Genomic DNA, 26,296 nt, shown 5'->3' on the forward strand with positions numbered 1-26,296 from the left:
ATTGTATCGTACCCTTTTTATACCGTGCCGACACAGACACAACTTAAGGTATCATACTATACCGGCACACCCACCATATCAAGGTCCTAAGCACAATATGATCTCATGTTCGGACCATACCAACTTGATCTAAAATATTTTATATTATACCGTGTTTTAGATCATACCAGAAGTCATGTTGTGAATGGCTGGGAATAACACGACCTAAGTCCCAACTATAAGCGTGAGCCTTCGAATTCGAATAATCCAAAAGCTTGCGTGAAAAAAAAAAGGAGCAAAGTGATAAGTTATCATTTCGAATAATCCTGTCAGTATCAGGACTCGGGCGGGGGAGATGATGATAACCTGTGTAATTATAGAACTCCTTTCGTTTTCAGGAGGATCAAGGATCATAAATGCATATATTTTAACATATGTTTTAGGTAAGACGGTATTTGATGTATAGTTTTGATTATTATGTTTTATTAGATTATATTTATAAAATCTATTGAATTTGTGATATTGAAAAAATTTACACAATAATTTTAAGATTTCCAAACTAAATGTTTTAAAAGTTATTATTAATCAAAATTTTAAAATTTTGATTGAATCTTTTTAAAACGATATGTATTTAAGGTTGGAGGGAATATTATCATTAGTCGTTCAGCAGAAAAAAAAAGGAAATCGGTGACCTCTGATTAGAGGCGTCACTGCACTGCGCTTTAGTTCAGACGTGCCGCGTCTAATTAAGCAGACTGCTTGTTGCGTGACACAAACTCCCATGCATTTTACGAATGGGCATGTACAATGGAGCTGCTTAGATACGGTGCTCATATAGGAATAGCGGATTTTTTGGGTCACATCAGATGAGTCAGGTGCTGATAAGTAAAAAGAGGTGCTTTAAGGTGTGCTAATAGGGTAGTTGTGCATAGTTAAGCACCAGTTTGTATTTGGGAGAACAATTTTTATGCATGTGCATAATGAGATATCAATATTCTTTCACCCTCAGGTGTGCTAATAAGGTGTGCTAAGCTGGAATGTTAGAGGGCTTAATGAGGAGGCCCATCGAGACACCCTTAAGGACTTAATTTGCTCCTTACGATGTGCACTTACACCAGATCGGCAGGTCAAATTTAGTTAACAAATTCTTCTTATCAGCAGATGGTGTCAGGGAGAATACGGGTGCTTTGGGATGACAGTTGGTGAGCCTCACGAATCCAAGCTTCAGTATCCACATCTATGAGTCACTGCTTATTTGAGACAAAGCAAGCAAATGTTTATACTTTCGATCGTCTATGGTCCTAGTGAGGATAGAGAAATGCTAGCCTTTCTTCAGAAAATCATAAAGCCTAATCCAACTGGTGCGATGCCATGGCTCATTGTAGGGGATTTTAATTTGATTTATGAGGCGAGAGACAAAAGTAGTAGCAACTTGAATCATTGTTTGATGGGGCAATTCAAAGCAACCCTGAATTATTATGAGCTAAAAGAAATTTGCTTACAAAATCGAGAGTTCACTTGGCCCAATGAGAGGGCTGATCCCATCCTAGTCCGCTTGGATCCCTTCTTTTGCAACCACAGTTGGGATGCCCTCTTCTCCTCCCTCCACCTATAAGCCCTCTCTTCCTCCATGTCAGATCATTGCCCTCTACTGCTTGCAAGTGAAAATGAAACACGCCGACCACCTTCATTTAGGTTTGAAAACTTCTGGCTGCACATCCCGGGGTTCAAGAATGTTGTCTAAGATGCTTGGGACACACATCAACAACACACGAATCCATTGCGCCGCTTGACCGCAAGACTTCATGCAACGGCCAAGGCCCTTCGAGCTTGGAGCAAGCAACTCATTAGTGACGTACGGCTGCAGCTGCAAATAGCTAATCATGTCATCCTCTAGTTAGATATAGCTCAGGGAAGTAGGACCCTCACAACAGATGAGCTCAACCTCCACAAAAATCTAAAAGTCCAAGTCCTAGGCCTAGCGGCTGTAGAGAAGGTGTGAAAGAGGCAGACGTCTCGGGTAACCTATCTCAAGGAAGGAGGCACGAGTACTTGTTTCTTCCATCTAAAAATGAATGGGCGGAGGCGAAAGAATTTCATTCACTCGCTATACACTCAACATAGAATCGCCTCTTCCCATGAAGACAAGGCATCGGATCTCTACCACCATTTTGTGGAGCTTTTAGGCACCAAGTGACGATGAACTCTCTCCATTACCTGGAACCTCCTCCAGCTCCCACGGGTTGATGATCCAGGCCTTGAGGTGGCCTTCAGTGAGGAAGAAGTCTGGAATGCTATTCTTGCACTACCGGCAAAAAAGGCCCCTGGACCTGATGGTCTCACCAGGACCTTTTACAAAGCCTGCTGACCAATCATAAAGGACGACGTGATGGCAGTCTTCGAGTGCATCCACAATTGCTCTGCGCAAGCCTTTGGAATCCTAAACACAACTGTAATCTCCTTGATTCCCAAGAAGGAGGCCCCCACCACTGCAAATGACTTTAGGCCAATCAATTTGATTCATTCCTTCGCCAAATTACTAGCAAAAGTCCTGGCTATCAGATTGTCTATGGGGAACCTACCAAATAGTATTCTAATTAATCATCAGAACGATCATTTGGTTAATCACGGCCACAATGATTAACTGTAATACCATCCCGATAGTTCCAGCACGTGTTTTGTGCCAAAGATCGGAACACATACCTTTCTAATATAGAGTATCACAACAAAGCTTAAAAAAGAGTGAGTAATTAAATTATATTACAAGTTATTAAGCATACAATCATTTATAACAATTTACATCAAAAGGAAGCTAGGAGGATAAAAAATGGATTACCTCCTAACCCAATTAGAAATTACGCAGCAGAAGATTAACACCTAACAACACCAAAAACTAGTTGAAGCCATATGCCCTTAGCCTCCACCCAAAAATCCCGCCACACGAGTAGTTTGTACTACTCATTCCCGCCATCTACATTAGCAGGTATGAAGTAGCCAAATACGGGATCCTCCTCACCGGTAGAACTTGAAAGAGCAATGTGAGTATGAAGGTACTCACAAGACTTAGGCATTGTTTGGTTAGGGGCCAAAGGGAGCCAAGCCAATTTTTGGTTGTGCCCTAAAAACTTGGTCTCCATTTGGTTTGAGACCAAAATTTGGTTATGCCTCAAAAAAATTTGGCTGGTCAAAAATTTTCTATAGTGTTTCTGCACAAATCATCCGCCAAAATTTTTGGTCGGCTAAATTTTGATTTAGCCTCAAACCAAACACCATTTTAGTGGCCAAAATTTGGCACTACCCTGATTTGGCCTCTAGCCAAATTTTTGCTTGGCCTGTCAGGGCCAAAAACCAAACAACCCCTTAATCCGTAATGGGTACAAATAATAATCCGACTCCAAGGATTATATATTTAAGTCATTAGCAAGGAGTAGACCATAAGGTTAAGTAAATTCATAAGTGTAAGCAACCTAGACTTATGTGTGTAAGTACCTATACTTAACTCAATATCACATTTCTACCCTCTAACCAACAACTTGAACATGAATGTAACTGGAACCATCTCATGTAAGCAAAAACCATAAACAATCATCCTAACATGCTATACCATATTCTACATCCCCAAATCCAAAAACTCTACGACTCATGCGGATAGACAGAAGCATGCTCATGACTGAGAGTACGACAAATTGAATTATTTTTGCACTCTGCAGGGGTATAATTTTACCTACACGACCTAGGTCCATCCTCTTGGCCCCCCGAGACAACCTTTATCACCCGAAACTACCTACTTGCCCGTATGACACTAAGGTTACTGCGAGTGTATCCCGGTCACCTTCGGCTTCCCGTCACCTTTCTTCTCCTTTATTTTTCTTATGTGTCATTGGGCTGTAAGGCAAGCATAAGCACGGCATATGATACTCAACTCATTCATCCATTATCTGAATATGTGGTTGTACGGAAAGTGCTAAAGTCAAAGCACCAATGGACGATGCTTAAATGATGCAAACGGTCTATGAAATCTAGGCTCCTCTCCCGACCTACCCCTAGCACCGTCCACATCTCACGTCATCCTCACATCTCATATAAACCACACCATTGCCATTGTGTTTTGTAAGCAATAAGTAAGCCTTAAGCTCTGCCGGTAGCACCATTCAAAGGCCGCCAGTGAAGGTTCCAGTGATGCCTTCGATCGTGAAGGTTACCGAAACACTCTATGAGACTAGTGGAGTGCTTCTAAGGTGATTTGGATAATATTCATCGAGCTAAACTCAAAATACCCTGTGGGGAAGCTCTAGGTTAGGGTTGAACTCGGGTCTAAACGGAATGAGGACTGATTAGAGCTTGTGAACAATGGGAAATGGTAGGGGATGTCTCACCTTAGTGTAGGGATGCTTTCTATTAGAGGGGTTCACTTCGGGGAAGCTCCGATTTGAAGATCGGGCTCCAGGGTGGTGGAGGAGCTTGAGGTGGATGAACATGCATAGGAATTCTTTAGACGATGAGGATGAAGGGGATGAGCTCGAGGAAGTTCCATCCATTGATTCTTCGACCGTCATGGATGTCGAGGTGGTCCCTCCCTCTCTCTTAGCGTGGGGGCAGGAGTGAGTGAGAGTGAGAGTGTGAGAGTGTTGGCTGATGACTTAAGTGGCGGTTCTAGACAGTAGCGGTCAGACCGCAAGCTCGGGCAAGCAGACCGCCCTGGGACAGAGGCCAGAGTGGCTTTGCTCGCCTCTGACGGTTAGACCGACGGTGGTGCGGTTGGACCGTCAAGGGGGTCTTTTCCCAATTCGTTCCTAAAAGGGTTTTCGATTGAATATGAAGACCCAACATATATGGTGGAACACGTATAAGCTAAAGATATACGTTTTCAAAATGTTTTAAACACTTAAAACACGATTTTAAAGTGCCATGATACATATGCATGCTTAATTACACAATTAGCGTTTTGGGTATGTGACAACATGATGGTTTCACGGGGACCTTTTACAAAGTCTATTGGTCGATCATAAAGGACGACGTGATGGTAGTCTTCCAGTGCATCCACAATTGCCCTACGCAGGCCTTTGGAATCCTAAACACTGCTAGAATCTCCTTGATTCCCAAGAAGGAGCCCCCACCCCTGCAAATGACTTTAGGCCAATCAGTTTGATTCATTCCTTCGCCAAATTACTAGCAAAAGTATTGGCTATCAGATTGTCTAAGTATATTGGTTCTCTTATCTCTTGCTCATAGAGTGCTTTCATTAAGGGTAGATTCATTCAAGACAACTTTTTGCTGGTGCGAAACCGAGCTAGGGCCTATCATCGCAGTAGGACCCCCTCCTTAATGTTAAAGCTAGACATTACAAAAGCCTTTGAGTTACTTTCTTGGGAATATCTCCTAGAACTCTTGCAGGCAAGGGGTCTTGGCGCGTGTTGGCGTGACTGGATAGCCATCACGCTAGCTACCTCGTCTTCCTCCATTCTTCTAAACAGAGTTCCAGGGTAGTTTTTGATGCACAAGCGTGGTCTGCATCAGGGTGATCCATTGTTGCCTTACCCTTTCATCCTGGCAATTGATCCGCTACAGTGAATCTTGGATTTAGCTACTGGGGTTAGGAGATTGTCCTGTCTAGGAGGACGCTCAACTTGTCTCTGCCTCTCCTTATATGCGGATGATGTAGTCCTTTTCGTCAATCCGGTGGGGCATGAGCTTGCAATCGTACTCACTATCCTACAGGAGTTTGGAGAATCCACCGGACTACATGTCAATCTCCAGAAGAGCTCTATCGTTTCGATTAGCTGCGAGCACATAGACTTTGATGAGATCCTTGAGATGTTCCCTGGGATAGTGACAACTTTCCCAATGCATTACCTTGGGTTGCTACTAACTTTAGGATGCTTGCGCCTTGTGCAATTGCAAACAATTCTAGATAAGGCAGACCGTCATCTCTTTGGTTGGAAGCCGAAACTCCTAACTTCGGCTGGAAGACTGGCCTTAGTTAAGTTGGTTCTCTCCTCCCTACCAACTTACCTCCTCTCTGCCATCAAGCCTCCTGGAAAGTTCTATAAAGCACTGGATAAATTTCGTCGGGGTTTTTTTATGGGTGGGAGCCAAGGAATGTAGCAGGGGGACTTGTAAGGTTGCATGGAATAAGTCTGTCAACCGATAGAAAAGGGGAGGGGGTCTAGGAGTCCTAGACCTGAAAAAAATTCAGCAGGGCACTCCGCCTCCGGTGGATGTGGTTTGAGTGGGTCAGACCAGGGAGCCCTTTGACTAGTTTCTTGATCCCCAGTGATCCAGAAGACAAGGCCTTGTTCCACTCTTGCACTAAGATCTCCCATAGCAACAGAAGAAAGGCTCATTTATGTTGTTCTAGATGGCTAGACGAGGAAGCCCCAAAAGTTTTAGCTCCAATGCTATACGGCCACTCCAAACGGAAAAACCGGACGGTTGAAAATGCCCTACAAGATAACAATTGGATTTGTGATCTCCGCCACAACCTGACCGCCCACCTCATTGAAGAATTTGTGCAACTTTGGAACAAGGTCAGCGAAGTGCAAGTGAGTCAAGCGGAGGACACAATAATCTGGACACTAACGGCGCATGGCTCCTATACTGCAAAGTCAAAATACAAAGCCCATTTTGCGGACTTGCCAAGCAAAAGCTTAAAAAAACTCTTCTTGAAGGCTTGGGCGCCGCCAAAAATGCAAATTCTTTGCATGGCTTCTAATCCAAGACCGCATTTGGACAGCGCAACGCTTGCAACTGCGCCATTGCAAGAACCAATACTTCTTCCTAATATGTGTCTGTAATCTAGAGATTGTGGTTCATCTATTTATGGAATGTCTGGCCTTTCAAAGGCTATGTTCACGTATAGCAAACTAGATATACTTACCTTCTCTACATCCAAATTCATGAGTCTATATGGCATCCGTTGAGGTTTGGTGGGGTGAACGCGCCTACCAACTCAGAAGCTTGAAGAAGAACGTCAAGATGCTGATCATCTTGATCTTTTGAGAGTGGTGAAAAGAATGAAATCGTCGGATCTTTCATGAAAATAAACTTACGGAGGACATGTTGCTGCATAGGTGGCTTTTCCTTGGCTTTTTTTTCTTAGCCATGTGCCCGGCCCTATAGCCTCGTAAGTGTAAACTGTAGGCATCACTGATGCCTTTATTCCCTTTTTTTCTAATATAATCGTCTAAATGGTGACTTTAAAAAAAATCTTTCTCCTTAAACGTTGGTCGTCAAGCACCTTCATTCTACTTGTTCCACCGACAGGTATTACCATATTGACCAACTCTGCATGTCTCTAGCACTCAATGATAAATTATAATCACAAATTTCTTTTCGAAAAAAAAAGAAACTCCTAATCACAATGCTACTCACTGGACAAGTCCAGCATCACTATAATTAACTTGGTCTAAAAAAGCATCGCTAGAATAGATGATTGCTAGCAGAATCAAAGCCTCCGCCGACGGTGCGCCGAAGAACACGGCCAGCCCCGTGATCACCAGCAAAAATCACGATCAATCATCGCGCGATCCAGCCGGGCTCCCTCTCGCTCCCGTTTCTTAATTCACGCAACTGGCAACACAGATCTCACTCGGTTTGCCCAGCACTAATCGAAAGCTGGCCCTGTACTCGCGGTACAAGGTTCTCGAAATCTCGATCCGGCGTGACGTGTCACCGCGCATCGCGGCCGATCGATCGATCGAAATCTGGGCATTTTTTTAGTGATTTATCATTCGGCGGAGGCGTCCTTTGCCGGTGTCCTGATGCTTCAGGTTCTGAACTCTGAAGGTGACGGTTCCGGAAGGGACAAAAGGCCAGTGCTGAGTCACACATGGCTCCACGAGTAAAGAATTGGCAAGCTCTTTGTTTGTGTTGTCCCAATTGATGAGACATGGAAGCCAGGTCATCTCAGGTGTTTTCTTTCAGTACATGACTAAGTATAGCTTATCTACTTATCAAATGAAGAGCTTTTGACTACAACCCTTTCCCTGTCCCTTTGGGCAGTCAGATAGCACACATAACCCTCTCCGGAGGCAAACAGGGGGAGCCACATATGAGCATCTGACTCAGTTTGCAGAGCCAAATTGCAGGGCATCTTTTTTTTTTTTATCTAGGATACAATTGAGGACATACTATGTCTTAGATCTTGGGTGAGATATACAAGACTCACACATATCATACTCATGTCTCTTACATGCACACGTAAAACTTTTAATGTGTGAGCACACACATCTTACTTAAGGCGTACGCATACCCTATGTTGTGTTCAAGATCTATCCTGGGAGCAATCGGAGGATAAACCCCTAGTGAGACCTCGAGTTCGATCCCAGGGATCAAACCTGAGTGGCAGCGCTCACACCTGAATGGCTAACCAACCGAGATATGGCTCGTTCTCGTTGGGCACCTCTTGGTGACACAAAAGGAGGAAATTTATAGTTAACCTGAAAAGGGTGCACCTGCTGTTTCTAAGTGGAGAAACAAAATGCACCGGGGGCACTACTGTTTCTTTTTTCCGTGTTTCTGAAAATAGTAAATTTTCTCACAAAAATAAAAGATTATAGAAAACAAAGTTCTTTGATACCATCATAACTCATGCAAGGAAAGACCCTAATAGCAGGACGCGATTATCAGTAAGTAGTCATCAGGACATGAGACGTCAAACACAAGCATCTCCACAACCTCAGACCGTCAAATATCTCAGGCCCCATCAAGCTCGATGGCTACAGTTACCGCTCACAATTCGGCGGCAGCCGCTGCCGACCCTTTGAAATTAGGAAGAAAACACTGACGATTCTTCGTTCATGAAGCTGTCCAAGAAAAGTTCAGGTAGACAGTTGAGTATTCAGAAAGGCAATTGGAAAGGTGGACACTCCTGACAATTGTGGCGGCTGCAGCGCCAAACTCAGATACTTCTACTTCCTCGGCTCTCTCTGAATTCTGATGCGAACATCATCGTTGGAGTAATGGGATTTTTCTTTGTTCGTTTACTATGAATACGAGCAACTCAAAAACAGAAGAAAAAGGAAAAGAAACTGCGGACCTGAGCTAAATTGCGCCTCCTATAAATTGCCTGGTATGCTCAAATACAGCAAGGCTGTCCCTATGAACTATCTGCATTATAGATGTGAAGAAAGAGATATAATGATATAACAATCAAGGAGATCCAACAGCTCCCTTTCTTTTGCAGGGAATCAATGAATCCAAAAAACTCAACATTTTAAAATGGTAAATGAGGCTCTAGCTGGTTCTAGAACTCATTTCCTTCTCACTGGGGAGTTAGTAGGGTTTGGGTCCACATTTCAGTATTCAGAACTCAGTGGCAAAAAGGGAAATGAGGTTCAAACACAATGATAAAAAGGGAATTTTCACTCTTTGAAAAGTGGTGCAATAAGCCATGGGATTGGTAGAATGGTAGTTACTATAAGGGTATATGTCAATCAAATTTGATACATGAAACCATAGCACAACATGACAGCAAACTGTATCCATGAGGTGTCATTCAGATCTTCAATATTGCTAGTCGACATAAAACTACTTCTGTATATGAGTTGTAGAGTAACCTGTACCGAAGTTTTCAGTGACGCTTAAAGAATTCAACCATTGGTTTGTATATGAGTCCTGGAGCGTTGTAACCCATCACAAAGTCGCCATGAGCGTAGTCAGGCATGTACAGCACCTCGATGTTATCACTTTCGTGCTGCCTGACCAGCGTCCTCAGGAGATGCCTGGTGTCAGGGACATCGCCGAGGAAATCTTGGCCGCCATGGGCAAGGAATAGGGGGACATGGTTCGGGATAAACGAAAGGTTGTAGAGTGGGGGACGTGATTGATTGTAATGCTTCATGTTCCCCTTCTGATTGCCGTAGTCATACTTTCTGATCGCTCCTTTCCTGACCACTGATGACACATCAATTCGGGACAAGAGAAGTTAGCGCTGCAGGTGGGATTTGAGAAACATTTTCCATAGCTTCTGATTAAGATTCTTACACTGCGACATGTGAATCATGTTTTTGATAGAGGATGATTGTGGACCATGCTGCAAGAAGGTGCAGGTAGTTGAAGTATTGAGGCAGCAGTCCGGTCCTTCAGTCATGAGATCAAATTCATGGAACCACAGTTAGTACGATCACAGCGTGAGCATTAGCATCATATATTGTTTGGAATTAATTGAAGTGGAGGTAAGAACGGTACCCGCTACAGCGGAAAATAAATCATAACAATCGATCTCAGGGTTGGCGCAGATTTGGCTTAACACTTCTTGTGCAACTCGCCTGTCATGCAGCAGAACATTCATAGCAATCAACAATTGAGGCTTGAGCCAGCACAATCACTGTTGAGATTTGAGATGGGTTACCAAAAATAACAGCATACAGTATCTCTACATTTCAAACAGATCAGTGGTAGGTTTCTTTTCCTCAAAGTGATGAACCCATGTTAGGCTATTTCAAGTTTTTAACATCGTAGTAAGCTTCAGCTTCTATGAGCTCATAAGAAAGCAAAAGCACACTACTACTCATGATTAGTACGTGACTGTGGGACGCAAAATTACAAGCAGGGTGATGTTATTGAAGTGCGCACACTTTATTTTCTTCCTAATAAGAAATACTAGAAGTTGTAGCAGAGATACCTACCCAACAGGGTTGAACTCGTGAAAACCTAGCAGGTGAACTGTCTGCATGATACAAAAACAGAAAGAAATAAAGCATTGAACATGACCATTCTAATTAACAATAAGAACAAGGAGGTTCTACACAGCTTTACTTCTGCAAGGAAGATACGAGCCGCAAGCAAGATGAGTTTGGATTTCATCCTGTTCAGATAAGCAATTGGGCAGAGCAACACTGCTGATCGCACTATGTTTAGTAACTTGTGCTCTGAGAAGGCTGCAAGAATAATCAAGGTTCCCTGGAAAATAGCAAAAGTTTCAGCATCCTCTCAAGAGCCAACCCATTGGTATATTAAATAGGGTCATACGATTACCAGGGAGTGACCGACATAGTGTACTTTCTTGCCTCCTGTGTGATCGTAGACAAACTGAAGTACAGCAGGAAGATCATAGGCAGCAAGTTGGTCCCATGTCCAGTCCCAGTAAGCCTGCAAAGAGAAGCTAGTATTCTTTTAGTGAAATATATGGCAAACGGTTCCTTGATCAAGCTAGAGATATGAACTGGGTCTTCTGGGGAGAGGGAGGTATGGTTCCGACTGGACTTCGTTCCACGACAGTTGGCAATCCAAACATCAAAGCCACTGTCTGCCAAAATGAAGCCAAGTGATTGTTTTGGTGTACTCAGTACCCAACAAAAACCATCCTGTCAAATCAAAATATTCATTTTAGGTATGAACAGAACTCAGATGGAATGTGTTATGTTCAACAATGCCCTTACCACCAGTAGCCCATGGAATAGAAGTACTGGTGTCCTCGTATTCTCGGTCGAGTTATCAGCATCAGAAAGACCATGGGGAATCCTCTTTAAGCTAAGAATATAGCCATCTTCTGTTGTGACCTGCCAGAAGAGTTAGCCTGTATAATTTACATAATGAAAGGATTTTCTTACAGAAGTATAATCTTGGCTTCCAGAAAACTTTCTAGGACTAGAAGTGCTTTCCGTACCTTATATTCTTCACACGGATAGCCATAAGCTGCTACTCGTGACTTGCACATACCGAGAGGATGGGGTGAAGGGGGACACTGATCACTAAAATCATTCATAGAACTCTGGAACCTCCCTGAGAGAAATCTGTTTGGGTAAAAGCCAATAAAAAGAACAAAGAAACTAATCAAATAGAGATTCCTAGTCATCTTGTTCGAGAACTATGATCTTTGTCACTAGAACTGAATCATATCACTGTATCAAACCCTATACTGTAGGAGGTTTACTATGATTTAGATGTTTAGCTACAAGAATAGCATCGGCACAAACTGGAAAGCGCTGTGATGTGTGTCGAGTTTCTTGGCATAAGTACTTTCTAAAACGAAGGATATGACCAACAATATCAGTTTTGGTAGCTGCAAGGATGGTCTTTAAAAGTGGCCAGGTTCCTAGCTTCAACACTAATCAGTAATGAACACAATTTATAGAATAGGTCATGCCACACACATAAAGGAGTTCCCTCCCTACTTATGGGCTAGTTTCTTTGACAGAAACATGACGCATAACAGGATAAACTGTTACGATAGTTCTTCTCAGATCTGAAGGTATTGTTGCATGAGCATGAGCTAATCAAGTGAAACAAAAGTAACTAGTTGTCATAAGATCAATCATGCCATCTTGATGATCAGAAATAAATATGCTGTACATCTCACTTCACAACAATCATGTGATCCCAAATTCTGTTCACTAGGAATGTTGTGGAAGAAAAGGTAACCTTCTCTAATGTACTAATGGAATGTATTTGCAATTTAGAGGCAGCAACCATCAAGGTAGTAGCATCAGTTGAGCAGGCAATCCAGATGTCCCTTGTATACGTCAGTATTCATCAGTTCAGCATGAACATAATTATGTAATAGTGTATTCGTCATCCTAAGTGCCTGCAGAAAATTGCCAAAAGTGCACCTTTATCAAACAAAAAAGGGAACATTAGAGTGTGGCCAACAGAGAACTCCTAAATTGACACTAAAAATAACTAATTTATATAGGAAAGCCAGAAAAAGGTGACATCCTAGCCTTCTAAAGGTAGGGGAGATAATTTCTTTGCATATGGATTATGCAAGAACATCTGATGATCACAAAGTCAGCTGATTGGTCACCAAGACAATATGATCCACATTACAAAAATAATACATTTTGACTGCGAGAGACAAGAGTGAGCATATCAACCACAGGTCCACAACTGCTTCGCTCTCTGCACAAACAAATACTTAATTGCACTTGTGCATGTACAACAGCTAGAGAAAACAAAGATAAAGAGCATGCCTTGTCTCAAACCGGGACCTGGTTTTATCACAACAAAGACATCAGGAAGCTCGCGTTCACCAACTGCTGCAGCAAGGGTAAGCCTGTTTCCGAGAACAAAACTGCAGATCAACAAGGAAGGGCATCGCAATTTACTAACTGACGGCTCTGCCTTCGCGAGCATTGGCACGAACACGCGGCATGCGCCGGAGCCGAGCAGGGCGCGCGCCCTGCCATTGGGTCCCCTCCCCTCCAATCCCGCTCCCTTCCCCGCTGACTTCTGTGCGCGGAATGCCCTCATCGGCGGTGGGCATCCACCCGCCCGCCACCGGTCGGTCGGCATAATACCGGCCTGCGCGGCGCCGGTCGCCGCGGTTTGGTCGAGCGGCCGCGCGGCTCGTGGGGGCGGTTTTAGTTGCGCTTCGGCCGCCGCCACAAACCAATTCCGATTCAGACCGGCCCAATAATGCTTTAATCCAATTCAGACCGGTCGATTGACTAATTACGGTACTCGCCTGAAAAGAGGGAGCATATGCAAATCACAGCGAAGTTTGCAAACATTTCCGTTTTGACGAATGCAAGCACATTATCTGTCTGACGTGGCAAACTTTGATCCGATTTTTTAATGTACACTAAGGGCGCCCAAAAGAATGACTTAGGTATGATCTTGCAATTTTTAAATATAAGCAACAAAATAATATGGGTATTTACCGTCTCTTCGAGAATGTTTCTTTAGCAGCTCTACTCTTATATTTGGCAAGGAATAAGTCTACATACTTTCTCTCTCTTAAGTATTGAGTTTCATCGGTTTAGCCCCTAGAGTTACTGTCGATGTATCAGGAATCAGAGTCCCCGAATCTCGAGGCCAGGCCAGCCATCCGTCACATGGCGTCATCTCGCGAGGTCTCTCCTGTAGGATGAGAAAAGATCAAGTCCCGGGAGAAGGTGCTCAGGGCCACGGTCGGTGGCCCCCGAGTACTCCAGTTCCCCGACGATCCACGGAATCTAAGTACCGGGAAGGAAGTGCTCGGGAGCTATACGGTCACCCCCGAGCACCTTAGTCCCCCGACGATCAAAAGAGCTAAGTTCCGTACAAGAATGCTCGGGAGAGAGTGCTCGGGGCTGCACGCGGCAGCCCCCGAGCACTCGGTTCCCCGAGGGTCCATGCAAGAGTGCTCGGGAGAGAGTGCTCGGGGAGGTGAACAGTACCCCCGAGCATCCGGAACCCCGAGGACAAGGATAGGCATTCTCAGGAGAGAGTGCTCGGGGATGTAAACAGTACCCCCGAGCACTTGGTACCCCGACGACCCAGAAAGACCCTCGAGGGGCCTGCCGATGAGGTGTCAACCAGTCAAAGGCCCGAGGCCGCATTTAATAAGCGTGCGTGGCCTGATGCCTCCAACTGCTCCCACCGCGCTCAGCGTCAGTTCCTGCCATGTTTTGGCAGAGAGGCGTGGGGTCATTAATTGCACGGGTCCCGTCCCGTGCCATCCGGCTTGTCTTGGGATAACGTCGTAAAGATCAAGGCGTTCCGTCTGCCGCGCTGCTGTGACAGGGGAACAAGACAGGGCGAGCACGCCGGGTTGCTCTACGGCTGCCCGGTGGGCCCTCTCCACGGCGCCCGTTGCCAGGGCATTTATGGTGACGGGTGATCGGGCGTGCGACGCATTTTCCACCCCCGGTCACTTCGCCCAGAGGAAATGATGACGCCCTTTCCATTTATGGCATCTCAGAACTCGAGCCCCCCTTCTTTCGTTCGAGGCATGTCACGGCGACGAGTACTTAAAATAGTCGGCGGCACAGAAGCAGGGACGACGGGAAAAAGAGCGAGAGAACAAGAGAAAAAGAATAGCAAAACAGAGACCAAGAGCAGACACAAAGAACACAGCGCAAGAGAACACTATGAGAAAGGCTGAGCCCAGTTCCAGCCGAAGAACAAGGAGCTCCAAGCTCCTAGATAGGCCCATATTCTTGTAACCAGCAACATCCTTGAGGGACTTCCTCAGGACAGTTATAGCATCCATACAGGAGTAGGGTATTACGTCCCCGTGCGACCCGAACCTGTCTAAATTCCGGTGCATTTACTTCTCCTTGCACTAAGTCAACACCCCCCCACCGGCCGTTGCATTCATTCCCATTTATTTCTCCGACGAACTTATTCAGGATCATCCCCCCGGCCGAATCTCTAAAAAGGGGTCTCTCAGGATCCCTGCGACAGGAGTTAATCCTCCGACAGCTACGAAACCAAGTATTGATCATTCCGAACTATTTAAAACCGACTAAATGACTCATTGGGTGATTTTGGAGGTAGGTATTGGTTACATGATATGCTGATATGGACAAACTTGTCTACATGACTTGCTACATCACTTTGACCCCCACGCGTCACTCTCTTCCTCTCTCCATCTCTCTACTCTCTTCCCTCACACCTCTCTTCATGTCTCCATCATCGGTGACCAAGTCGAGGCATTTCTAGCAATACGCTTACTCTGAGGCCCTCTCATCCATCTCAACGACATCATCAACGCTTGGTCTCTCTTTATGCCCCCATCCTGCGTGGTGTTGGCGAAAAAAAAAGTGGAGATTGATCTAGATTTGGGGGAGGCCACCAAGGGAAGATGGAGCGTCACCATGGATGTTGTCGTTAGCCCTCCTAGCTCAGAAGTGGATCTGAATCTAGCTTAGACACGACGCATGAGATGTGGCCTGCGTAAAGACCAGTTCCTCTTGGCCGGTAGCACCTGAAAGAGCAGCGTAGTACGAAGGTACTCGTAAAACTTAATCCATATTAGGTACTTATAGATAACCCGACTCCAAGGATTATGAATTAGGATGTTAACAAGAATACAGTCACATGGTTAAGTAAATTTATATGAGAAATTTTTTTTGACAAAAACATGTATGAGCATCTAGACTTAACCAACCCAACTATCTAACTCATAACTATCAACTGAACATATATATAAAAGGAACCATAGTAATAACATCTGTAAACAACCATCTCAACCTAACAACCACCTCAGACCAAACTCGTAACTCTACGACTGCTGCAAATGGATAAAAGCATGCTTATGACCAAGAGCGTAGCATTTCAAAATATTTTTATACCTTGCAGGGGGGTCTAACTTTACCCACAAGACTCGAGGACCATACATCTTGAGTGACCATACAGGTTCACCCAAGGGGTACTCGTGTCAACCATTCCCAATAAGCCCCAACCAATTGAATTAGGCATCGCTCAGTGCGGAGCCTACATAGGTTAACTCTCATATCAACTTCAAGTGTCTCTTACAAGCCCATCCGCTCACACCGTCGATGTGCAAGCTCAAATGATTATAGCTACATAGGCATTAGGCTTATCTTACCATTAGATTGACATGTGGTAAGTATGGTAAGTGTTATAGCCAACTGCAATAACGATCGGTGCTTAAGCGACGCAAGTGGTCTACAGTATCCGGGTTCCTCTCCCGACCTACCCTAGATAACTCCACATTAGATTGACATGTGGTAAGTATGGTAAGTGTTAGAGCTAACTGTAATAACGATCGGTGCTTAAGCGACACAAGTGGTCTACAGTATCCGGGTTCCTCTCCCGACCTACCCCAGATAACTCCACATCAGGGCAGGAGAAACACCACTAACACCACCCACATATCGCCTCATCCTCACTACTAATCTAACCCACACCATCAACCCAACATGGTTATCAATGTGACAATAATTAAAGCCTATAGCTCACGAATAGGGTTGAACCACCGCTTGACCTCTACCAGAGAATATATGCATGGCTAAGCATTTTGGTTAACTTATAAACTAGACCATCATAAAGTTAAATCTCAATTACAAGGAGATGCATCGCCAATAACTCAAGATGGGATGTAATGTATCAACATAGGTTCTACCCATACAAGACCCGACGTTAACTCAACAACATGCATAACGTATATAAAGCATATTTTATCACATTAGACACATATGATCCAAATTAATAGGAGAACATGCTTAGATGTTTGCCTTGCTACACAGACAACTGCCTGATGCTACCCACACAGAATTCGTAGAACCTGTGTGACTCGGTGTCACCTTCAACCACACCCGCGTCACACACCGGATTCTTGTTCACTAAAGAAGAACACGTGCAATGATGAGTATAAATGAAGTGCAACAATGTATGCTACAATATGCATAAGAACAAGCTAAAAGTGCAAGACATACGAAATAATAGCAAACTTTGAGATCTAAACGATTTTAGAAAGCTAACAAGAGGTCGAAGACTCCAGGTCGAATTCGGAACCTCCGGGTTAGGCTGGAGTGTCCGGGTAAGGCTCCGAGCGAGAGTTCTCTTCTAAATCTAAATCGAATTAACCAGGACCCTCCCGGAGTTAACCCGGACTATCTGGGTTAGGAAGACTTGCACTTGTCGATGATCTTCCTCGATCGATTTGATTCGCATGTTAAATCTATCCTACACAAACATACATATACACTATATGAAGGGTTCTAGATTCAACTTGCACCATAAACCCTAACGATTTTTTATCACAATTCATCGGGGTTTTCAATAGGCTACCTGGACTATCTGGGTTCTACCCGGACTATCTGGGTTGTCCAGATAGGTTGCTTCGAGGGGGAGAACACAACCGATTTGTTTTGCGAGCCCCTCCAAACCAAAGGGAAACATGTTTGAGATAGTTCATAGTCTAAAACTCACTCACCAACCTAGCAACACGATTTTTAGCACAAATCTCATCCGAATTCTCTCTTTTTGCTCCAAAGCTCGAGAACTCGAGAACTCCGCAAACTTAGCTCCAAATTCAAAATCGACCCACCAATTCACATATTCTTGCCGAGGGAAGCCTAAGGGACTTACCAACGGTGCTTGTGGAGGTTGGTGACCACTGGGTGATGAAGGAAATGAAGAAATCGCCTAGGAAGAGGAGTCCAACCACGGTTCCTTGTGCTTGAAGCAAAAACACCAAGAACGTCAAGAACGGCTCGAATCTTCCCGGAAAACACAAATGAATTGGATGGATGGGAAGCTAATGAGCTAGTGATCCTGTGAATACCACATGTGTACCTCGATTCAGCTTCTAGAGGGAGGAATTGAGGGAGAAAGAGAGAGAGCTTGAGAGGGAGGGGCTGCTCTTCTCCTTGGCCAGTTGGAAACTGGAGGGAGAGAGAGATCGCGGTGGGAGTGAGGGAGTGGGTGGCTGCACGTGGGGGAGAGGGAAATGGAGTGGTTGGCCACTCAAATGGGTCCCACATGCAAGAGAAGGAAGATATTTTCAACATGAATTATATTCCTTTCTCTCCTTAATTTCCTTTTCTCATTCGATTGACTCGAAACGAATTGCTCTAGTGTGTCAAAATAAATTGTCCAAATTTAGGCATGATTCTAATGACACACGATTAGGCTTAATCATGTGATTACGGATTTCAGACATGACACTCACTTCTCTCCACTATCGCCAACGGATCACAAAGCCGGTTAAGGTCAATAGGTGATCAAACTAGCTCTGATACCAATTGTTGGACAGAGAATGGTGGATAGAGGAGGGTGAATATGCATCTTACCAAATTCTTTTGAATTGGATGGTCTTCTTCTTAGGTTCACCCAACGCACCTCAAAAGCTCAAGCAAAAGCAAAATTTGGAGACAAACAAGTTGCAATCAAGAACACAAAGTAAATCGTGGCTCTTATGATTGTTTGTGAACCCTATGTTCCAATGAAACACAATCCATGAATCATTTGCATAAAAAGATTGCAACTTGAGGAAAGAATCCTTTGAGACAAGGATAAGATCACTGGTAGAAGAAACTCTCAGGTTGATGATCTAGAGGCAAGAAAATTCAAGACCCACTTGTATACATTGGTATGTGAATTTTATGCCACTGGAAACAAGAAGAACAACTTCACATGGAGGAAAAATTTCAGCCTAAAAACCAAAACGAAAATCTCATCCAAGAAGGAAAAACTCACAACGAAGCAACAAAACCAATAGAGAAAAACTAGAAGGAGATGACAACCCTCTTTTCGACAGATTCCAAAAGTATTTTGCTCACCAAAAGCTCTCATCTACACATAGGCTAAGTTACCATCTCCCTCTCCTCTAAAACCTTAGCTCTCAATCTCAAATGACTGGCTCAACCTCTCCCAACAGCTTTCTTGGATGCCAAGATTCCTTGTTCACAAAATACTTCTCTCTTGTAATAAATCTATCTACCACTGAGGGTATTTTGATCTATTTTTCACTCTGTTCATCTAACGGTCATGGCTTCTTCACGACTTAGCTTCACCTCGATGCTAGCTCCATAATTATGCCACATGCACTCTATCCATCTATGGTTTTGAGGCCAAACCTCAAAACTGCCTTTCACGCTTCTTAAAGCGTGACTCACTGTCGCTTTCTCTGGCCCCAAGAAAGTATCCCGATATCAACACGTGTACTCCGTCTTGCGATCTTAACCGTCGGCAAGTCTCTCCTGCTTCCAATCCCTTGGGTCGCCTTGTTACTTGCACCGATATCCCCTTTATTTGACTTTGTCAATACGCTATCTTCACCCATCTTCTTATGCTTTGCTTGACCTCCATGTGCATAGCTAGGATCACCCTTTACTCCACCCAGCTCTCTCGATTATTTGGAACCAAGCTCCTTGCTTAGCCCCAATCTTCCTATCGTTAGCCGCCAAGTTGCATCCACCACCTACACATCATGAGAGCAAACATGCATCTCCAACAACATATAACTCAACCTGTTGTTAGTCCAAATTGTAATCCTTAGTTCAAAGCACGTCTCAGAAAAATCATGAATACCGGATGATCCGACGCATACTCCTTCTGAGCATCAGACCATCTAGCATGTGCAACTCAGCAGAGCACTTCGACTGGACTCCTCTCTGCAAGAAATATTCTGGCGTGCATTCATACCCGTCGCTAGACCATCTGGTGTGTTCAAATCTGCTAGAGCCAGTTTACAACCTTGCTGCATGAAATGCTCCGATGTTCACTTCACCCCAACACCGGACCATCCGATGTGTACTTCAAGTTTTGCCTCTGTCTTGAAATGCTCCGGCGTGTACTTTGTCCGAACGCCAGACCATCCGACTTGTTTAACTTCCAAAGCACCGAACCATTCGGCGTGTATAATTTTTCTGGACTTAGAGACAAATACGCTAACTCCATTTTCTCTACAACTTTGGTTAGTCATAATCATAATTGAAGTACATATACATACTTTTGCAACCCCATAAATCAAAAAAATCAAATCCACAACCTCGTCAATCACTCATCACATATAAATCAATGCACATTTTAACTTGGTTTCTCAAATGGTAAAGACTTTATATTTACAACTACGAGAAGTTATTCCCTGTATTGAGCGGCATGCACAGACCAATTCACCCAAAATCCTAAACTAATAGGAAAAGATTGGTAATTCACTTATATTTCAATACTCCACTTCACGTGAAGGCTCCCTCAAACATCAGATGTGGAAATAGGAGCCAACTACAATTTTTTATTCAATTGCACCCGTCAGGATTCAAACTCAAGACCTCTGATCTTGATGCCATAATGAGCGGCGTGCACCGACCAATTCACTCAAAAGCTAATATGGAAAAATAGGTAATTTACTTATACTTCAACACTCTGAACCTAAACTAGTTATTGCATCATGCTACTGTAGCAAACGACAACTATATGGCATTGGCGCTGCTGAAAATTAGGCAAATAGCGAAGTGATGCCACTGAGAACTGTTTTGATTTCCATTCAGAACCTCTTTTTGGGATATCATTGTCTAATCATTCGTTTCATTTTTAGCTTGTTCAGCTGCATCTGTCTGTTCCATTCATTCATATGTGACTCTATCTTACTATCCATTATTCAGTTTCTTCCAGTAGAAAATGAAAACAAGAGATGCCCGTGTCATTGTCATGGATCATTGTTTGCTATCCCCACTATATTATTCTATTACACACTGAATATTCATGTAGGATGTCACAGATTATGTAACGGACATTGTGCTATAGATTTTCCATACCAGATAACCGTCCTCTCGGAGTCCCGGATGCTTGTCTACAGTGACAGACATAGCGAAGTTACAGAGGGAGGTTGATATTCTTCTTCCTCCTTCACCTCATCTCCCTAAACTTCTTCTCTCGTAAAAAAATAGAGGCCAAGAGGTTTGTTGACAATGCAACATTGCACTGTATCATCCAGTAGTCTTGAGTCATTACTGAAAGTTTAATGGGAGCAAAGGTCTTGTGGTTGGTAGCATGCTTCTGTGCAGATAGGATTCACCATGTGGTACCTTTTACCTGGCAATTTTAATATGTTATGTTGAAATTGATCTCGGTCTAATGTACCCTAACAGAAACGAGAGATAAGGGGAGTTCCGTTTCCAGGTATGCATCGATTACCGGAGGCGCAACTAACACGACGGTTGTAGTCCATCTTGGACAATGTCGTAAAAATACATGAGGGGGAGCTCAATACCCAAGGATCGTCATTCATGTTAGGCCTAACCTCGTCTCTAAATCCTACCGATTCTCATAGGTGCTACTACGAGGTGAAGGCCGACACCGCTACAACATCAACGGTGACCACATTGATCAGCTACACCAAGCCAGCGATCTCTTCCTCATGCTAGCGTCCATGACATCGACTACGCATCCACGAGCTTGCTTTGACGACACTACACCCCTAATAGCTTCACCGGAATCCGGTATGTGTTCACGCTTCCGCTTATTCAATGTTCAACTTTAGGACTAGGGATTCATGTTGATCACATCACTACAACAGAATAGGTCATTCGAGCTGTGTCATCAGCATTGGCTAGGTTAGAATCAGCACTAATGAAGTATTAGTGCCAGTTTGTAACTTCTCGCACTCGATTAATGATCGAGCTGGGTTGAACTGGCATTGATACTCAGTATCAGTACCGGCTTGAATTATAAACTGACACTGATAGTATCAGTGCTAGTTTATAATTCGAGCTGACACTGATACGATCAGTGGATCCAAAAATTTTATACACTGTAATTCATGCCTGCACTCACCGGCCTCCTCTCCCTTATCTCTTCACACCCACGGGTGCTCCTCCCAGGCTCCCTCACCGGCCTCTCTCCCCTCACCGGTCTCTCCCTCTCTCTCTCTCCTCACTGGCCTCTCCCTCTCTCTCTACTCACTGACTTCCTCCCAGCCTTCCCCACCAGCAACTCTATCCCTTGTGAGATCCACAACGGGATCCAACGGATCCAGCCATGGATCTCGCTAGGGTCGGAGATCACACTGGCCATGGCCAAGGTCGTCATTGTTGAGGCCGTCCGCTTGGAGGCTGATACTCCCATCTCTTGTTTTGATGTGTCTGTCCAGGTTTACGTTATTCCGATGGGGACTGGCCAGAGCCATCATTTGTGGCCGTCCTGGAGAAGCTCGACGTGGCAAGGAAGGCGCACATGTCCACGGGGGAGGCAGTGTGGTGGAGGAGCCGTTCAGCAGCTGCAGTCGCGTGCCTCGAGAGCTGTGGTAGTACAATGTTGCAATCGCATGCCCACTATCGCCTCTGTCTCGCCCAATGTCTGCTGTCGACAACCTCGTCTCCAATTAAGCAAAGTATAAGACCTCCTCCTCATGCACACTAATTGTTTGTTGAAATGTCATTTAGGGAGTAAGCTGGTTCATTTGTATAGCCTAGTATTGTAATTGGTTGAGAGAATATGCTAGACATCTATTAGCACTGATTGCTCTCTCATCGTTGTTCTAATTAACATGATAATTTCTTCTGATGATGCTTCTTTGAAATTTGACAGAGAATCCTTACAAATTTGCCAGTGGTAACACTGGAGAAAGAAATCATGGTTGTTTGCTCCATTTGATATTTGTAACTTTGATACATATGTATACGATATGCTGGATTGAGCTACTACATTTTAGTTGAAATTATTTTTGTTTCTATATGAGCTTTTTTTATCCAGTAATATGTATCAGCGTCGGTTGTTAATAAGAACCGGTACTGATAGTGCCAGTATTAGTGTCGGTTCTCTGTTGCAAAGGTCAAATACCAGTTATATAACTAACACTGATAATCTATAATTATTAATATCAAGTAATCAGTGTTAGTTAAAAACAATCATCGATGACGTTTTTAAGTCAGTACTAATAACTATTTTTATAGTAGTGCATGGCCATTAGTACCTAGCATGTTAATCATGGTTTTGTCAATATGACTGCATCTTTTGCCTCTTGGGAGTACTCGCTGCATCCCATGACCGAAAGGGGAAAGACCCGAACCCCCTCCTATTTCCATGGTCGGAAAAAGCCATGCCGATCACACGCGAGTCGCTCTTACCAGGCAAAGCAGATGCTGGACAAACTGCAGAGAAAGAGACTCACGCATGCACAACGGCAACGTTTCCCACATTAACCAGCCAGAGATCTCGAGCCGAGGAAGCCAGCGACGATTCTGCCGAGGCGGGGTCAGAACGCAACGGCGAGAAGGCAGACCTGGAAACTGGCGAAAGAGCAGCGACTCGGTTTCGGTAGGTAGGAACACGATGGTGCACGACGCCACACCACCTTGCAGCTCTTCTCCTTCCCGTCTATAAAAGTACATGACTGAATTGGGCTCTTCTTTTAATAGAGGGTTGTCAAATTTAAGCTCCTGAATATTTTTCTTTTAGGAGCCTTTCTTCCACCTCTGCCTGCCGCCCCTGCATTGAGGCCTGCCGTTGCCGCCTCTCTCTCTCTCTCTCTGCAGGAGAAGGGAGGAGAAGAGAAGAAGGCATCGCGTCGCCGTCGCCGTTGCTGTCGCCGGTCGGTTCCTCTCCGGGCGTATGGCCGTAAGTGTTTCGTTATTGCCTGGTGTGCGTTGATGCATGGTTTTGCTCATGTTTCGCTTAAGTTTCATATTTTTTGGCTTTGGCCCAACTAGTGGCCGGTCAAATAGTAGCATGCATCACGGCTTAGTCACGAATTTAGGGTCATTTTTAGGCATTTGATAGCTTCTCAACCTAAATGGATCGTCGCATTGAAGTTGGCAACGAACTGATGCTAGGGTCATGATTCATGGTACGAACATGCTGGAATTTAGTCGTTTCGTCGAAAAAATGACATGGAACTGGAGACCGGTTTTAGATATGGAAAAAAAGGTTTCAACCTCTGCATCGTGATGCACGCAGCCTAATGATCCATGTCTAGATTCATTTCGTGTAAATGAAGCTAGTACAGAACAATAGGTTTATCCTTGTTGAGAGGAGCAAGAGAAGATAAGCCTTCAAAATTTTGAGCTTCTCCTTGAAGGTTTCTACGCGTTCTACGCAACCCACGGAGATGAGAGCGAGTCTACTCTTGAAAGAAAGAAAAAAAAAATATTGGTTGAAGACATCAAAGAATCTTCTTTTCCTCTTTGTTTTACCATTTCAATCACTTTTAGAAAACATATAAGCACACATCCCTATTTTCTACTCGCGGACAGTTGTCTTCGTATATCTATGGTGTAGCTAACTGAAAATGTTCAGAATATAATACTAAATTCGTATATCTTTCAGAATTTAGTGTTATATTCTGAGATCTCCCGTAGCCAACCACCTTCAAGTCTCGATAGTCAGTCGCATACTATTACAGATTCTAGAGTTGACCTGGATACAATATTCACAAGCTCTTAGCTGACGATCACTAAGATCAATCAATTAAATAAGAAAATTTTGGAAACGTTCTTAGCCATTTCACTTGCTTCATTTAGTCTCGCTGGCATTTGCATCAAATATTTACTACACTAGATAAACAAATTTAAATCCAAGTGAAAATTTAAATTGGCATTTGCATGCACCTGAACACGTGGATGCTTCGTTCATGGACGTGCAGAAACGTCCCACCGTGCCCAAGTTCGGCACCTGGGACAGCGACAATGTCGGGTACACGGTCTACTTCAACAAGGTGCGCGAGAACAAGGGCGCCACAGCGCCGCCGCTGCACCGGCCGCACAACCCCAACGACCCCGTGGAGGGCCCCATGATGGCCGTCACTCCGTCGTCGAGGCCGGTGACCTCGAGTGGCCACCGCGAGCCGCCGCCGCTGAGGCGGCCGAGCGGGCAGAGCCACAGGCGAGTCGGGAGCAGTAGCGGCACGGCGTCCGACCCGAGCCGCAGGGGCGCCGAGCAGAGTAAGTTCGCGCCGCCGCCGCAGTACCACCCGCGTCCGGACCCCCGGCCGCCCCAACACCACGACGGGCACTACCAGCACCACCCCCCGACCGGGCACGGGGGCGGCGGCGGCCTCCGCGCCCCACAGGCGCCGAGGCAGCAGCACTACGCGGCGCCGGCGCTGCGGGCGCGGTCCGCCTCGCCACAGAGCAACGCGCCGGTGAGTAACTTGTCAACTTCCCGCGTTGCACGAATCCATGCACGCCGCGCATGCAGATGTGATTGACGTGCCGCCTCGTCTGTTTGTCGCGCGCGGCAGAATCGGCAGAGGCCGTCGACCGTGCCCAAGTTCGGCGTGTGGGACGAGCAGAGCGCGGCGTCAGCCGCGCAGGGGTTCACGGTGCAGTTCGACAACGTGAAGCGGCACCGGGAGGTGGCCAGGGCCGCGGTGCCGGACGTACCGCGCGCGCCGTCGCCGCCGCCGGAGGGCGCCGCGGCGAGGCGCTCTCATCGGGACACCCCCTTCCTGTCTAAGGTACGGCGATCACTCGCCAGTTTCAAATGTTCTCATGGGTTTTGTGTTGAAATGTATGGCTCTTTTTTGTGTGTGCAGATGTTTGGATGCTTCCTCCCCACCGTCAGAGACTGAGAACGATGTATCTGAATATGCGAGCAACCTTGATACGACATTACTGGGCAGGGGCTGTATCTTCCACATTCCGTTCCCTATGGTTGATTTTTTTTATGAGGCTAGTGTGTTCTTTTCATTCATTCAATTGCTATGTAACCAAAATGGGGAGAAAAACAGCTAAAAGAAAGTGGGGGAGAAAAGAACAGGTTGAGTTGAGTGGAAGATTTCACTACTATTCTACACATGTTATAATGTATAATTATGTGCATATTATTATTCTATGGTTCATTTAGATTCTTGAGATGTCTTAGATTTCACTTATGTTTCTTAGCCGCACAAGTATTTGCCTATATGCATATTATCATTTTATATGGAATTGCGAACCGAGCAACACCTTGGTTGACAGAGCCTCTAATTGGAAGGTCGTCCACCCAGGTTTGAATCTGGGTATTTACGGGTTGTGTGAGTACCTTTTTGAAGGGTTCGGTACACTTCTCTCTTAAGACAAAGCCACGGAATGTCTTTTCGCTATGGTCGAGTTTCTATATATGAGGTGACAAATAGATGTATGAATTACTAGATTCTATTAAAAATTAGATATGACTAGTCTATCAACTCGTACACCTACACGGGCTAAAAATATTTTTAGAAATG

General features: G+C 44.7%; 2 protein-coding genes across 2 annotated transcripts; one reads left to right on the forward strand and one right to left on the reverse strand.

The window, feature by feature from the left end:
- Positions 1 to 9,371: 9,371 nt before the first annotated feature.
- Positions 9,372 to 12,327, reverse strand: LOC133883385 (triacylglycerol lipase 2-like). The gene is made up of 9 exons (XM_062322698.1): positions 11,588 to 12,327; positions 11,361 to 11,480; positions 11,145 to 11,285; positions 10,957 to 11,070; positions 10,738 to 10,881; positions 10,608 to 10,648; positions 10,168 to 10,247; positions 9,964 to 10,059; positions 9,372 to 9,873 (listed from the first exon to the last, which is right to left on the reverse strand). The coding sequence occupies exons 1-9, from the start codon at positions 11,774 to 11,776 to the stop codon at positions 9,551 to 9,553; spliced, it is 1,248 nt and encodes a 415-aa protein (XP_062178682.1). The 5' UTR covers positions 11,777 to 12,327; the 3' UTR covers positions 9,372 to 9,550.
- An 11,198-nt stretch (positions 12,328 to 23,525) lies between these two features.
- Positions 23,526 to 25,866, forward strand: LOC133883721 (RPM1-interacting protein 4-like). Its single transcript, XM_062323138.1, has 4 exons — positions 23,526 to 23,709; positions 24,734 to 25,231; positions 25,340 to 25,546; positions 25,625 to 25,866. The coding sequence occupies exons 1-4, from the start codon at positions 23,704 to 23,706 to the stop codon at positions 25,658 to 25,660; spliced, it is 747 nt and encodes a 248-aa protein (XP_062179122.1). The 5' UTR covers positions 23,526 to 23,703; the 3' UTR covers positions 25,661 to 25,866.
- The last annotated feature ends 430 nt before the right edge of the window (positions 25,867 to 26,296 follow it).

This window comes from Phragmites australis, chromosome 10 (genome assembly GCF_958298935.1).
Source record: "Phragmites australis chromosome 10, lpPhrAust1.1, whole genome shotgun sequence".
NCBI lineage: Eukaryota > Viridiplantae > Streptophyta > Magnoliopsida > Poales > Poaceae > Phragmites > Phragmites australis.

Bases quoted from the DNA above. Each gene is read 5' to 3' on its own strand.
- LOC133883385 (XM_062322698.1), bottom strand. From the start codon at position 11,776: ATGACTAGGAATCTCTATTTGATTAGTTTCTTTGTTCTTTTTATTGGC. The intron at 10,882-10,956 runs GTAATCGTATGA...GCTATTTTCCAG, and splicing joins ACTATGTCGGTCACTCCCTG to GGAACCTTGATTATTCTTGC. The intron at 10,649-10,737 runs GTAAAGCTGTGT...TGTATCATGCAG, and splicing joins CTCGTATCTTCCTTGCAGAA to ACAGTTCACCTGCTAGGTTT.
- LOC133883721 (XM_062323138.1), top strand. The intron at 25,232-25,339 runs GTGAGTAACTTG...CAGAATCGGCAG, and splicing joins CGCCACAGAGCAACGCGCCG to AGGCCGTCGACCGTGCCCAA. The intron at 25,547-25,624 runs GTACGGCGATCA...TTGTGTGTGCAG, and splicing joins ACACCCCCTTCCTGTCTAAG to ATGTTTGGATGCTTCCTCCC.